At 43.1% G+C, this 13,380-nt stretch overlaps 1 protein-coding gene across 2 annotated transcripts in view; it reads left to right on the top strand.

Annotated features, from left to right (window-relative positions):
- LOC120839259 (transcription initiation protein SPT3 homolog) overlaps window positions 1–12,167 on the top strand; it is a gene marked incomplete at its 3' end in the record, with an annotated part of 141,916 nt that extends 129,749 nt beyond the window's left edge. For both annotated transcript variants that reach the window (XM_042292083.1, XM_042292084.1), the window contains 3 exon segments: window positions 492–567; window positions 4,671–4,792; window positions 12,000–12,167. In XM_042292083.1, the coding sequence (XP_042148017.1) occupies window positions 492–567; window positions 4,671–4,792; window positions 12,000–12,167 (366 nt within the window).
- Window positions 12,168–13,380: the final 1,213 nt, after the last annotated feature.

Here is a 13,380-nt window from a genome sequence, read left to right as displayed (position 1 = left end):
AGCTGACTTTAGGGTAGAAGATATGCACACTTGCCGTACCAATCAACCACCTCTCTTTCCATCACCTGACCCTCATTGTCTACACGTGGGTAAGGGCTTGAGCATTAGCACGGGTGGAAGATACTAGAAATCATTTATGAAGTTGAGGCTTCTCAGAATAAACATGCATGTGAGGGATCATGTAAAGTGCTTGAAAACAAAGTAAGCCAAAGTAAACCATTTTGCATTGGAAAATTTTAGTTTGAGAGACACAAAGAGGGGAACAAATGCACGCAGAATCTTTGCAATCCCCCATTCTCAGATTCCTTTTAAAAGGAAAAAGAAAAATGTAAGGCCAAACAAAAAAAAAAGAGCACTTTTTTCTTATGCCAGATTTATCATCCAAATAAATAAAGCTTTTTTTTTTTTTTTTTTTTAAACACTTGCATTGGAGGTAGAAGTTGTAATATGATTCATTTTGCTATCTTCTCTACTCTTTGTTCTCTTTGCAGAGGGCAGAAGCACAGACCCGGTGCATGGACCAGGCACAATATTTTGAGTACAGCAATGCCAGGAGGTCGTCTTTTTGTAAGTGCGGTGTTTTTGGCATTACATTACAAAGGCTGCAGCTCACATATTTGCGACTGTTTATGGCGGGAGAGGCTTAAACAGCCGATTTTAAGCCTCCCGTGTCTGCTTACAATCCATTGCGCAGTGGATCTTAAGCAGTGATGGGAAATTTAGAAACCGGTTGAGGCACACTCGTCTGCAACCAGATGTGAGCGTGTGAATCAGCCTTAGTATACTGTGGTAATTACAACAACATGGCCTCACTTCTTTTATATTTATAAATAATACTAGTCATGTGCAAATACTGGATATTTTTGTTTGGAGTGAATCCGAAGTGAATAGTGATGTTGGTCAGATACTTTCGAATCAAATAGTTTTTTCAAGCATTTTGCTAGTGCAGTAGGCCTGATGTAAATGAAAGCCCAGGTAAACTCGCGAGGGTTGTTCCCTAGGGCTCCCACTTGTCCATTTCTAAGCAAAGTTAATTTTAATCTAATTACATTTATAGACTGTGTAGCCTCAAAGTCCAAGAACTACATTGGGATAGCAAGTAACTGAGGCATTTGACATAAAATTAAACTTTTAGACACGCCCAGCTATACTGATCGAGGAGATTTATAAATCTTGTTGCTATATGGAAATATTTTTTATTAAATCTAGAATTAAAAAAAAAAGGAAAAAAAAAAGACAATCATGATTGATGAATGCAGGTTGTCAGAACATCTTTGCCTAAATGTACTCTTACATAATAGCTGCAGTTTAATTTTGAAAATTTTATTGTAGTGTAGATATCAACATTCACAAAGTTTCTGTTTCTTCTTAAATACACCAGGCACACACATACACCATACCGCATTGAAATTGTGCCTTCCTCGTGAGCACGCGATTGCAATGTTTGTACCACTTAATGTGACGATTGTGATGGGTTAGCCTCGTCGAGCGTGCTTCTTACCAAGCACCGGTGCACTGCGGAAAAGTAACACCCATGGAGACGAGCTTTGAGGATGTTGCTTTTCCGTAGTGCACTGGTGCTGGGTAAGAAGTACGCTCAATCGGGCTATCCCACCGTGATCAACATTTAGAATACGAAAATCGCAGTTCATCTCGAAGTGAATATCGAATAGTATATTATTCAAAACACCTATTCGCAAATTTGAATATTCACTCAACACTAAATAATACTAACCTTCTTTTGGAAATTATGGAAGTAGGGCTCAATTTATTGAACAAGAAGTCATATGAAGAAAATGATTGTGCAGTTTTGGAAGTACTCAGCGGTAGTGCATATGTGTAGAACTGCAACGGCAGCAATAATGTAACATAAAAAAGAACACATAGTCAAACCTAGTTCAGAAACAGCTTTCCAATACTTTCAGAAATTTATTAGCTAAGGGCAACTTCAGATATGCTTCAGGATGGCTCTTTTATTTCTAAATAGATTGGACAAAAAAAGAAAAATTTAGGAGTTTCAACAAGGATAATACAGCCCTATTATGCAAACATCATGGACTCAAATCAGTCATGAAGCCAAGTCACTGAGTTGCCTAAGCTAAAGCTTATAGCTTCATAAAAGTTTTTATTTCTGTGTATCACTTTGCACATCTTTTTCCACTGAAATTTCTGTTGTCTATATTATCTCTCAGTTTTTTCGTGAATGAAATTACTGGTCAGTAAAGGATCCAACTGGTTGTGAGTATTTTAGGTGAATTATAATGTGCTACAATTAACAGGAACTGATAACTGATGCCTACTACCTCTTTAATATATCTTTTATGAGGCATGCATGCCAATTCAAAAACCAACAAAAATTATAATGAACTACTAGCAGGTAATTTTTTTTTTATAAACCAGCTTGCCCCAATTCACGTTTGAGCGAGCAAGTAACCATTTCAATACTTTACTTTTACAGCGATAGCTGTCATGGACTCTTTTACCTCCTCGAAATGATGTAAAGCAATGAGGCCATTGTAGGGCATTGTAGGGGATTGTACAGCATTGCACAGCAGCTGTCATCGATATCATGAAAGGCTTGAAAAAAAATATGGGTGCACTACTACGGAGTTACACTCGCTGCTGCAACACGCCGCCTAATAATTTAATGTTTTGAGGACACCTGTGCACAGTGCTCACTAAGCAACGCAGTTGCAATGATGTCCCGCACCCTGAGTCTCATGCCGCGTCCCTCAAAGAGTGTGTATAAAATAAATGAGTTTGTAACTTTTTGAGAGGACATTGGTGAGGACTCCTTGACATAAGGTGCCATTTGTGGCAGAAGAAGCGGAAGAAGCTCGCCATCGTCATCAGGTGCATGCTCGTGAAAAGAAGGCCAAGAGAGTTTGTTCTCACGAGCTTGAGCAAAAGTTCTACATTAGGGATACATTAGGGTCTGATAAGGTATTGTAGCTATTGTTGTGGCTGTACTGTGGATTCGCACAGGACTGTTCAATTTTAAATTGACCTGGAGCTCAGCTAAAACAAGAACCAAAATCACAGAACCTTAGCCCAAACTGAACCAATGCATTTATTGTTGTGACACTATGGTTCTGGAAAATAACTACAATGATAATTTTTGCCAGGTAGAAAAATTTGATTAGTGTCTGAGATGTATGGCTGAAAGATGAAACTGACATCTCGGTAGAGTGACGCCGGCATAAGGCATTATTACGGGCTAATGCTGAGCAAGTTGGTTCATAACTTGTGAAAGTGACCAGCTAAATGAACAGTGTTTCTGTTCTGTTCAGCTGGCCACTTCCACATACTATAAGCATTAACCCTAGTCCCGTAATAGTGGTCCTACAAATGATTCAAATTTCTTTCCACAGATTACCCTATTTATACTCGAAAATAGGTCAACCTTTTTTATGGACCGAGCATGTGGACAGAGCCTGTGTGTCTGCTTTTCCACAGAGGCTGTGGAGGCTACTCATCAAGACTTATGAAAGGAGCCCAGTGAACGAGGAGGCAGGGATAATGTTTAAATTCAGAAACACATTCTTTCAGAAACTGCTATGACTTACCGTATTTGCACGAATATAACGCGACCACGAATATAACGCGAGGGCAGGTTTTGATGCGCCCAAAAAGAAAAAAAAATATTATTGCTATTATAACGCGAACCGATGCCGCGTCAATTTCTCGCACTCGGGGGCATAGCAGAAGTGAAAAGTCAATGGAAATAGAAGAAATATCAGTTTATGTTTTGACTGCACTCATCCTCACAGCTCAGGTCCTTCCGTTTACAATCCACTTGGCGACTACGCAGGTGTGCAGCAGCACGGCGCCTGCTTGCCTGGTAGTTCTTTTTTCTTCCATGGGTGCTCCTCGGCAGCCCACAATCCAAACAAGGCGCGGAAGCAGAAGCACTAACACACAAACACCAGACCACTCTGGAGCAGAAACTAAACAATGCGCTGGCAGAAAAAAGACTGCTGAACCCGATACACGATCACACTTCTTGTTCTGATCCCTGTTCGTAAACAAATGCCTTGTGTTGCACGATTGCGTAAACGCGGTCGGTGGTCTTGGCTTGGCTTGGCTCGAATTGGCCGGTGCCCGCATTCCCGCATGGCGCGCGCGCGTGCGGCGCGCGGCGTGCGCGCGTTGTAAAAACACAAAAGCGATAAAAATGCTTTTTTATGTTTTTTATTCGCCCCTTCACGTGGCCCCATGGCTAGAAAATGCCCCTCCACACCCCCACTTCTTTTTCCATTGGATCTTTTGCATTGAGCCGGAGGGATGACTTTCTCCTCTGGCTTTCTCCAGACTCGCGCGCCTCGTGGCAGAACTCGATTCCGAATATAACGCGAGGTGCGTTTTGGAGCACGTAATTTCGAAAAAAAACTCGCGTTATATTCGTGCAAATACGGTATTTTCAGTGAACATTGCTCAAACTAGCCTTGTTTCAAGTATAGCTTTATTACACTAAATTTGTCATTAGAAGCTTGCAGACTGACTATGCGGCCATCACCTGCATATATAAGAGATATGTTACGTGAAAAAAAAAAAATTAGTAACTGATCTAGATTGGCATGTTGTATTTCATGAAGCAGTTTCATTGCACTTAAAGATATGCTGGAGTACAAGTGTTAAAAATTAAACAATGTGTTTTGTTTTATTTCAAGGTGCAAAACAGAAATCGGCAAGATTTCGAGACTGGCTGCTGAAAGACGTAGACTTGGACATCAAGCCGACCAGCAGTGTACTTGAGGTTTTCAATTACTTGGCTTATGAGACTGTTGCTCAGGTAGGTGCGTCTCCTTGGTTTAGTTTTTGTATCTTTTCACTTCACTTATACCTGTTTCCTTCTAATCAAGTTTCTCTGTGATGTTACATAATGTTGGGCAAAATGGCTTCGCATTTACTGGAACTTTAACGACTTAAAAATTGTTGTAGTGCTTTCAATAGCATAAAGAAATTTTAGGTTGAAAGATGGAAAGCAAGAAACGGCAACAATGGAAAGACCTTAAACACTCTTTGGACTCGCCCCTTGACACCCCTTGATGCGTCTTGACAAGTTCCCCTTTCTTTAGATCAAGGCTGTGCAGTATTGTAATACAGATATATCGCAGTAGTAATATATCTGAGAGATACTTTCGAGTAGTATCTGTGTTTTTATATCGAGATAGATTTGAAAACTGTTTTTTTATATCTCAGCGGCGAAATACATATATGATGCATGGGTTGTATAGAAGTACTCTGCCAAACCCATGTGTCTCATATACGCTTGTCAAAAATTAACTGCTGGATTTTGTTGATGAACTGAAAACCACACTTTTGGTAGAAAAGGTCCGGGACTTTATAATATGAATCCGTCATATATATAACCTCCTCTGCAAGGGGGAAGCCTGGTTGGCTTGTAGACCTAAAAGTGAGAAAAACAAAAAGGAAAAAAAAACAAAAAACAAAGGTGGTTTGAAGGAAGGTCACTGCAATAGCAGAATAAGCTGCTCCACAATGCCCTCTACTCTTTCCACTTTAGCAGAGCAAATGCAGGAAAGGAGGTGAGTGGAAAGGAGGAAACCAGCAATCGTCAAAGCTCTGCACAGATAACAGTTTGCGCATTTGCATCCAATTCGTATCTGTAGTTCTTCTCTGCACCAATGGCCATCTGCAAAACTTTCTTCAAAGGGGTTGGGAGGGAAAACCCTATTCTTTTGCGGGTCGGGGGTGAAGCATGCAATATTTTTACAGCAGAGTTGTTAAGGGCTAGGTTCCCCAGGATCGTGTCCGGTATGTCGACACAAATTTGCCTGGACAGCTACCGCCATCTTTAAGCGATGGCAGCAAGCACACAACCAGTATGGTTCCGCCGTCGCTCGTAGATGGCAGCAACCTTTCCAGCTAAAATAGAAGAATGGATACTTGGGCGCGTTGGTGGGAATTCATAGTAGGAAACAGCGCGAAAAACAGACGACGACGAAGAAGAAGTACACAGTGTATCGAGTACAGCTCCGCTGGTCTTTCTTCTTCACGAGAGTGGAAAGGCTGAACGTTTTTTTTTAGACGAGGGCAACCACAATCAGCCAGATGGGCATTATAATGTTTTAGTAGGATCGGAGTCCTTTGGTCGTATCGACAGAAATGAGTATTGTCAGACTGTCAGATTTCACTGTGTTGGATTTATGAACCCGATGGCTTCGAGCTTCCGCCGTGCTTGTTACGCATATCATTGAGCTTGTGGTTCACATTGGATAATCTTAGTGATGCCGTCACGAGCAGGAACAATGAAGCCGCAGTCACACTTTTCATATATCGTACAAGAAACACGGTATTCGCTGCAGACACGATGGCAGAAGTACAGTAATCTGACGTTCTAAAGAAATCACTTTTTTGGAATTATCGCTTTTATCTAAGTTCAACGTGTTCCCGAGTGATATGCACATCTTGTTAACCAGATTATTCTAATGTATCGGTGGCCGACCATGCTTATTACGGAGTGTGTGCAGTTCCGAAAGCACTAAATTTTACACGGGTAAATAGAGACCTTTGCATTCTCTCCTCCTCCTCCACCGAGGCTATTGGCAAACTGGGGAAACGGCAAACAAGCAAACGGAGTGAACGGGAGGGCAGGGTGTGCAGAGGGTCGCTTCTGATGTTGATACGAGGACGCGGGCAGGAAGCGGTCATTGCAGGGAGCGGCGGCGCTGCGATAGCAGCATGCATGTTCTGACGCTACTCACGGTGCCCACAGCCGACGCTGCTCGACTCCTGTCGGAATCAGGTTAAGGGAGCACTGGAGCCCAGAGAAGATCATCCCTTCAGGAGCCCCCGATGCATGTGCCTGCTGCATAGTACATGCACGCATGTGTTTTATGGGGGATGGGGAGTGTTTACCGAAAGTCACTTAGATCGGCGAGGTTGAGAAAAGTGGCTGGCCCAAATCTGAAATCGCCAATGAATCCCACATTCCAGCATTGGCTGTTCGACAGTGTCCACCATTTTGCACAACAAGAAGTTTCTCATGCAAGAGAGTGTGCGCCCACGACCCAAAAATGAAAGATTGCCAACTGCTTTGCGATTGTCAGATTTTCTCTTGCCAGCACACTTGCCGAGCTGCCGCACAATTCCCAGAGCTGCGACGATCTCTATAGGAGTGTGTGCAAACATTTCGGCAAAGCCACCGAGGATAACTTTGATTCGTTCGTGCTTGTCGATGCGGACGTTCCCGTTGTTGCTCCTGCCACGGATGCTGCGATCGTAGACCTTGCGTGTGGCCAGGGTAAACACAAAGCGACGTTGGAGAGGCACCTCGGGAAACGCCGACGGCTGCGGAGATGCGAAACATCCTACGGTTGCTTCGAAACAAAGTGGAGTTTAGCGGCGGTGACTGCGTTCTTTCTTGCGACGCCTGGAGCAGTTCGAGGAGAACTAATGCCTGGATTAAATTACCAGCAAACTCCACCTAATTATTTTTTTACTTTGTAAAGCTGCCGTGAGTTCTTCATAACCAATATTCGTTCGATGAAATATATGCTCAGGGTGTTACACAGTGTTCCCGTCTACCTTCGGGGCTGCTAAGCACTGTTTCTTTGGCTCTATCGCTTTCATCGAATTGCCGCTTGTTTCGAATTTTTTTCTGCCATCCCGTTGACTTCGTTATAACGAGGGATGACTGCATCTGCGGACACGTGTTGAGCATATTCAAAACATGTTTGTTCTGTACATATGTGTTGCACATGTCTGTAACACTTTTTATGATAAATTTGACAGGACCATCATAAAGGAATAAACATGCCTCAGACAGTGTCTGCAGCCTGTCTTTTGAATGATGCATTGGCAGTTTGATTGCGGCCTAACAGTACACCACCGATACGTCTCGTTGTCGACATCCCCAGAAGCCCAAAAGTTGCCCTCCCTTTCACCGCCCTCCAGACAACCATGTCTGCACCCAAATCGCATCCGCATTGTTCTCAAAATTATTGCATCTGCATCCGGTCCGCATTTGCATACTTTGCATCAGCGTCCAAACCGCATCCACAAAATTCGGAACCCCGTCCGACCTGCAATCTTCCCATTCGTGCCATTATCATGGAATCGAGCGTGAAAGAAAAAAAAAAGAAGCATCTGGCTACTTTGTAATTTACTCGCAATTATCTTTGTACGAAGAACCCTTCGAGTCGGTCGACGGTAAAAGTCAATATATCATATTCTGTTTTATCGTATCTATATTACAAGCGATCATTCTTCCAGAGACACTTCATGTCGCTCGAAAGACTATTGCAGTTATAAGAGCATGCTGGAAGTCTACATGTAGCACTCTGGCCAGAAAATGCTCTAAAAAAAAAAAATGTATAATTTTTTCTTTATTTTGTTTTGTATGTGTTGCACATTTTCTAACCATTCTAATAAATAAACGAGAGACTAATAACCTCGTGTCATTTTATTTACGTCGAACAACAAAAAAGTGGAAGAAGAAAGGCACTTATTCACCGTAGCGAACTACTCAAATACATGTGGTAAAACTTGATTATCTGGGAAAATATCACAATATTCATTAATGGCAGCAACTCCTAGTGTGTATTGTTTTAACACAAACCCGAAACTGCATGCTCCAAACCACATACCAAGCAGCAACTTGCCAACTGTCGAAAAATTAAAACAGACACGCCAAGTGTTACTTGTCAGTCAGGCTTCTACTTTTTTGTTGAATGCACATTTTGGGTGTTTTTTTGCCTGAACAACATTTTTCGTTTCTTCTCTGCCAGAAAAGAACACGCTTTCCTGGGATGACTGATGCCCATACATTTTTTACTTCTTCTAGAGACAGCATTTTTGGCGAGAAAAAACGCTCTAAAGTGGTCTTTTGTGAGAATAGTCTTTCTTGGCATGTGGAACAATTTTCTCCACGATTGGCACCTTTTTTCTAAGAGAGTAATTTGCTTTTGCAAAATGTTCGATGGTGCACTTCTTTCTATCACTCACTTATTCACTCTACGCTCTGCAAACACACACACTTATGGACCACCTCGGCAAAAGTGTCGATCCAGACCTGCGGATATCCGTATCCGATCTGCGTCCGCAGCCCCTGGCATCCACGTCCAATCTGCAGTCCGCCAAATCTGATCCTTTTTTTTATCCGTCTTCCGCCAGTTTAATGTGAATATCTGCAGAGGATCTGCGGGTAATCCGCAGATGATCCGTGGGTAATCTGCATCTGTGTACGATTCGACTCTACCAATCATACACAGTAGAGGATCTGTACGTGGGAAAAGCTTGTTTTCCTCTCATGTTGCAATAAGTTCTGTGAAGACTGAAGTGCCTTAGCGCAGACAGGCCTGGCTCTCTTCTTCAATTTCCCCAGCCTTGGTGACTCAGAAGCACGACGGCGGATTTTGAGATCGTCTTTCTATGGCATGAGCTCAATCTGTGTACCCTAAGCATCCTATAAAAGCCAAAATTACAATCACTTGTGTAATTTTTTGCGCTTGATGATCCTTAAATTTTGTTTAATTTTTATTTTGTTAATTTATTTATTGTGTTGGAGGTTACTGATGTATTCCTCACTGGTGATTTCAAATACAGTGTCACACTTGGGTATTTCAAATTATTGTTTATATCAAACAGTCCACACACCTCCTTGAAAATCACTTGCAATAGTATAGGAGCATTGTCTTTTTGTATTGAACTCCCATGGCGGGGACACTCGATGTAGCGAATGAAGCCCGCCAATTGCTTTTCCCGCAATTCGATTGCGCCGGTGGCGAGCGCATCACTTGCATTGTGGGGCCGGCAGACCACCAAGCCAGCATACACGCGGTAAAAAAAGAAAAAAAAAAGTGGGGGATGGCAAAAGCAAGGGGAAGGGGACATGTGCGCGAAAGGAGAGCAGGGAGTGCCCGCTGTTGGAACGGTAGCCTGCGCCCTTTTCCCGAACACTGCTGATGCTGTGCGACACCCTAAACCCAAAATAAAATGAGCAAAAAAAAAAAAAAAAAGAAGTCTGACAAGTTGAGTGTGTTGACAACAATGGTTCTGCAATCGCGCCTCCAACGCCTAATCTTTGTTTACCTTTTTTTTTGCCGTTATTGCTTTGCCCGTTTTTTCCTTTTTCTTTTTCTTTCTTCTTTTGTTGCTTGAATTTAGTAAGCTTTCTTTTTTGTTGCATGATTAACTTTTTGCTATGGATGAAGAGCTTTTTTTTATGCGTCTCGCTTTTCCATTGTTTTTTTTTATTAATTTCATGTTTTGCTGTTTATGGCTCTGTAGAGGTCCCGGCCAGGTGCGCGTGTAAGCGTGGCAGTGTTTGTGGTCTCTGCCAACTACGCTCTACTGTATTTAGCTACTCTTGGGTGCTCTATTTGGTATGCTCCCGTTTGTCGCGACCTTTGGTGTTAGCAGAGATGCCAGGAAATTTCAACTCTAGCTTAATTTAACATATTTTTGTATATCAAAGTATTGACATATCATACTATTTTACGATCCCCTTTGAATTCAATATATCCGGGTTCGACTGCATGCCCTTAGTTTTCAAATAGCTGTATAAGATTCTGACTTCTCGATAAATTTGTCATTTTAGTAGTTCCTTTAAATTTAACTGAAATTTGGAGCTCGCAAAACAAGGCTGGAGCTATAGGCGGGACACTGCAAAACCCAAAACCATCACTCTTACAGTGGTATCTGTAACAAATGGCCGTGTTTTTGGAGAAGTGCGTGATTTAACACGTCTGATAAGTCCGACAAGACATGTCATGTCATGATTCTCATTCCTTCTCCTCTTCGCTTTGTCCCCTTTAGCAAGTGAACCGAGGTGAGGAGGAGAGAAGCGAGGCCGATTCCCTTTATTCTCAACTGTTCGAAGAGGATTGTGACGTCGCATTCCTCGCTTGATCGCTCCCTTCTTTTCTAAGAAGTCCGATGACACATAAGCACTTGTTATGAGTTGTGAATGCGAAAGCATGCCGCCTGCAATGTATTGCTTCCGCCTCGCATTGTCAAAGGGCCTCGTCCTCTTGCCGCCTGAGACGCTTTAAATTGCGATCCGCTTGCGCCTCCTGACAGCCGAGCACGCGCTCTTGTGAAATGGCTGCGCCGTGCTGAGCTCGGCCGTGCAGCCGCTCCAGAGTCTGCCCGTGCGGGCTCTGTTGGCTCTGCAACCAATCAATCTCTCTTCTCTTGTGGCATTCGTTTGAACTAATATGCCGAGCGGCAGCCAGAGGAAGCCTTGTTTCTTGAAACTATGACGTGCGCCAGCCAATGGGAGCTTATCCGTCAGATCGCTGCTACAGATGACAGGCTTGGCTCCATTCTTTAAGGGGGGACATGGGTCTTTGGAGCCAAAAACGTCCTAAAACTGTATTTGGGCTATAAATCAATTAATAATGTTTATGCGGGCTGAATGTGCACTGAAGTTGACTCTAAAATATTGTTTTCAAAGCGCACAATTTTTGGACTCGTTGAAGATTTGCAGGAGGGATATCTCAGCATCTAGAGCAGATAGAAATATAACCTTTCCTAATATGTGTAGCTAAATAAGTGAAGCATACAATGTTGAAAGCAGATTTTTTAATATATGCCTAGAAAATTTTCTACTTGATCTTTTGTTTTATTATTTGTTAGCAATGCATTGAGCACTGAACTTCAATGTGTGTTAAAAGCATTAATAGTGTGTTTATCTTAAAAGTGCTTCCAACATTGTATGCTCTACACCTTGTAGTATCTAACCATGTGTTCAGAAGGATATTTTCTTCAGCAGTTTTTTCCCTATCGTTCCTCCAAACAAAGGCAGGCAAGTTTTAATTACCTCGAGGGCAATCCTACTGACTGAGAAAACGACCCGATATATGAAATCAGCACAAAAAGCTGAACAAGCTTGTGCATGCAGTTTCAATGGGTTTGGTCAGAAAATAAGAAATAAAGCTTTAAGACCAGTGTTCCCTCTTAAGTAACTGTTTCTATAAGCCAACATTGCTCCACTTCAGTTAAGCCGAATGTTTTTCTTCGTGGCCTCCTAGATTGTCGACCTGGCCCTGTTGGTCAAGAAAGATGCGAAGAGCTGTCCTGGAGACCCTATGTCCTGGTCCATGCCGCCTGCTGTGTTCAACCCCGGCTTCCCCTGCGTCCAGATCCCCAGCACCCAGGAGCGGCAGGCGTCGCTCTCTCCTGAAGCAACGCCCGCTGGTGTGAGTGACCTCCTGTGTGCTCGCTTCAGTGTACTGGGACTTGAGTGAGTTTGACAAATACATGTTCATGTTTGTAGTTTGCCCATTACACTAGGATCAAAACCTACTGAAACGAAATCTGGTACAGCGAATTAACCCTTATACTGAACACACAAACAGATTTTAATATTCAAGCAAAATATATCTAACATAATGAACTATGCAATGGATATATCAAACTCTTAGTGCCCGCAACATCCACCAAACGACCGGGCTACCAGCACTTGCAACGTTGGGCTCTCTTGCTACGCAGATGGAGCAAGAGCTTGGGAGCTAGTTCATCGTTCGATCATATCCTCGCCCCGCATGAACAAAAGAGAAAGAAGGACTCAAAGCTGCCCATTTCTCCACTTAGGCATGCCCCAGCACCGTGCTGTCCTATTACATTTCAAATTTCATGACAGTGACGCTTATGAGCTATTCAACTTTGTTCTTACCGGTTGTCACGGAACAGAGCCTGGGTGCGCACACAGTGCTGACTGAACCTCAGCATCAATGACACTTGTTTAGAATTTTTGCAATTTGTGTCGTTCTCTTTCATTTTGTTTTGCAACCTGGTGCTGTGCACGGTTTGAGATGACAGTAAGGCAGCGGCAAGCCTCACCGCTCTTGACAAACTGGACATTATTCACCGTGTTGAATGTGGTGAGAAAAAATTGGACATTGCCGCCACCTTTAAGACACGCAGAAGTATGCTAAGTAGTGAGCACTATCTTGAAAAGGGGTGCCTTTTTCACCCACAATGTGCAGAAAAGCTAAAGCGATAGCTGTAGCACGTTTGTGCAACTCGAGATCCTCACGTCGCATGTACGCACAGCACAGGCAACCTTTAGTTGGTGGTCATGTGGGTGCAACACCAGTGGCGAGCTGCGGAAGCCAGCCATTCCCTCCGCACTCGCTCCTCGGACGGAGTGCGGCCTTGGCACAGCTACGCCATTTGAAAGAGTATGCGGCAAGCGAGGCCGCAGGTTTTCCCGGTGTTGTTGAGCGAAGAAGGAAGGGGATAATGCTGACATTCGGCGATGAGCGGAGTGGGGAATGCATGCAAATAATGGAGGTGAAGCTCTACGGAGAAGGTGGGTGGAAGAAAAAAAGTTTTGGCAGAAGATATTTTACGTATTGAGTTTGGTTCTAGAAGCAGAGATGTTATACTGAAATTAAATGCGGTGGAAGT

The sequence above is a fragment of the Ixodes scapularis genome, unplaced genomic scaffold, assembly GCF_016920785.2.
Source record: "Ixodes scapularis isolate PalLabHiFi unplaced genomic scaffold, ASM1692078v2 PGA_scaffold2__306_contigs__length_199485367, whole genome shotgun sequence".
Taxonomy (NCBI): Eukaryota; Metazoa; Arthropoda; class Arachnida; order Ixodida; family Ixodidae; genus Ixodes; species Ixodes scapularis.
Note: the sequence above shows the minus strand (reverse complement) of the source record. Positions and strands in the feature narration are given on the sequence as shown.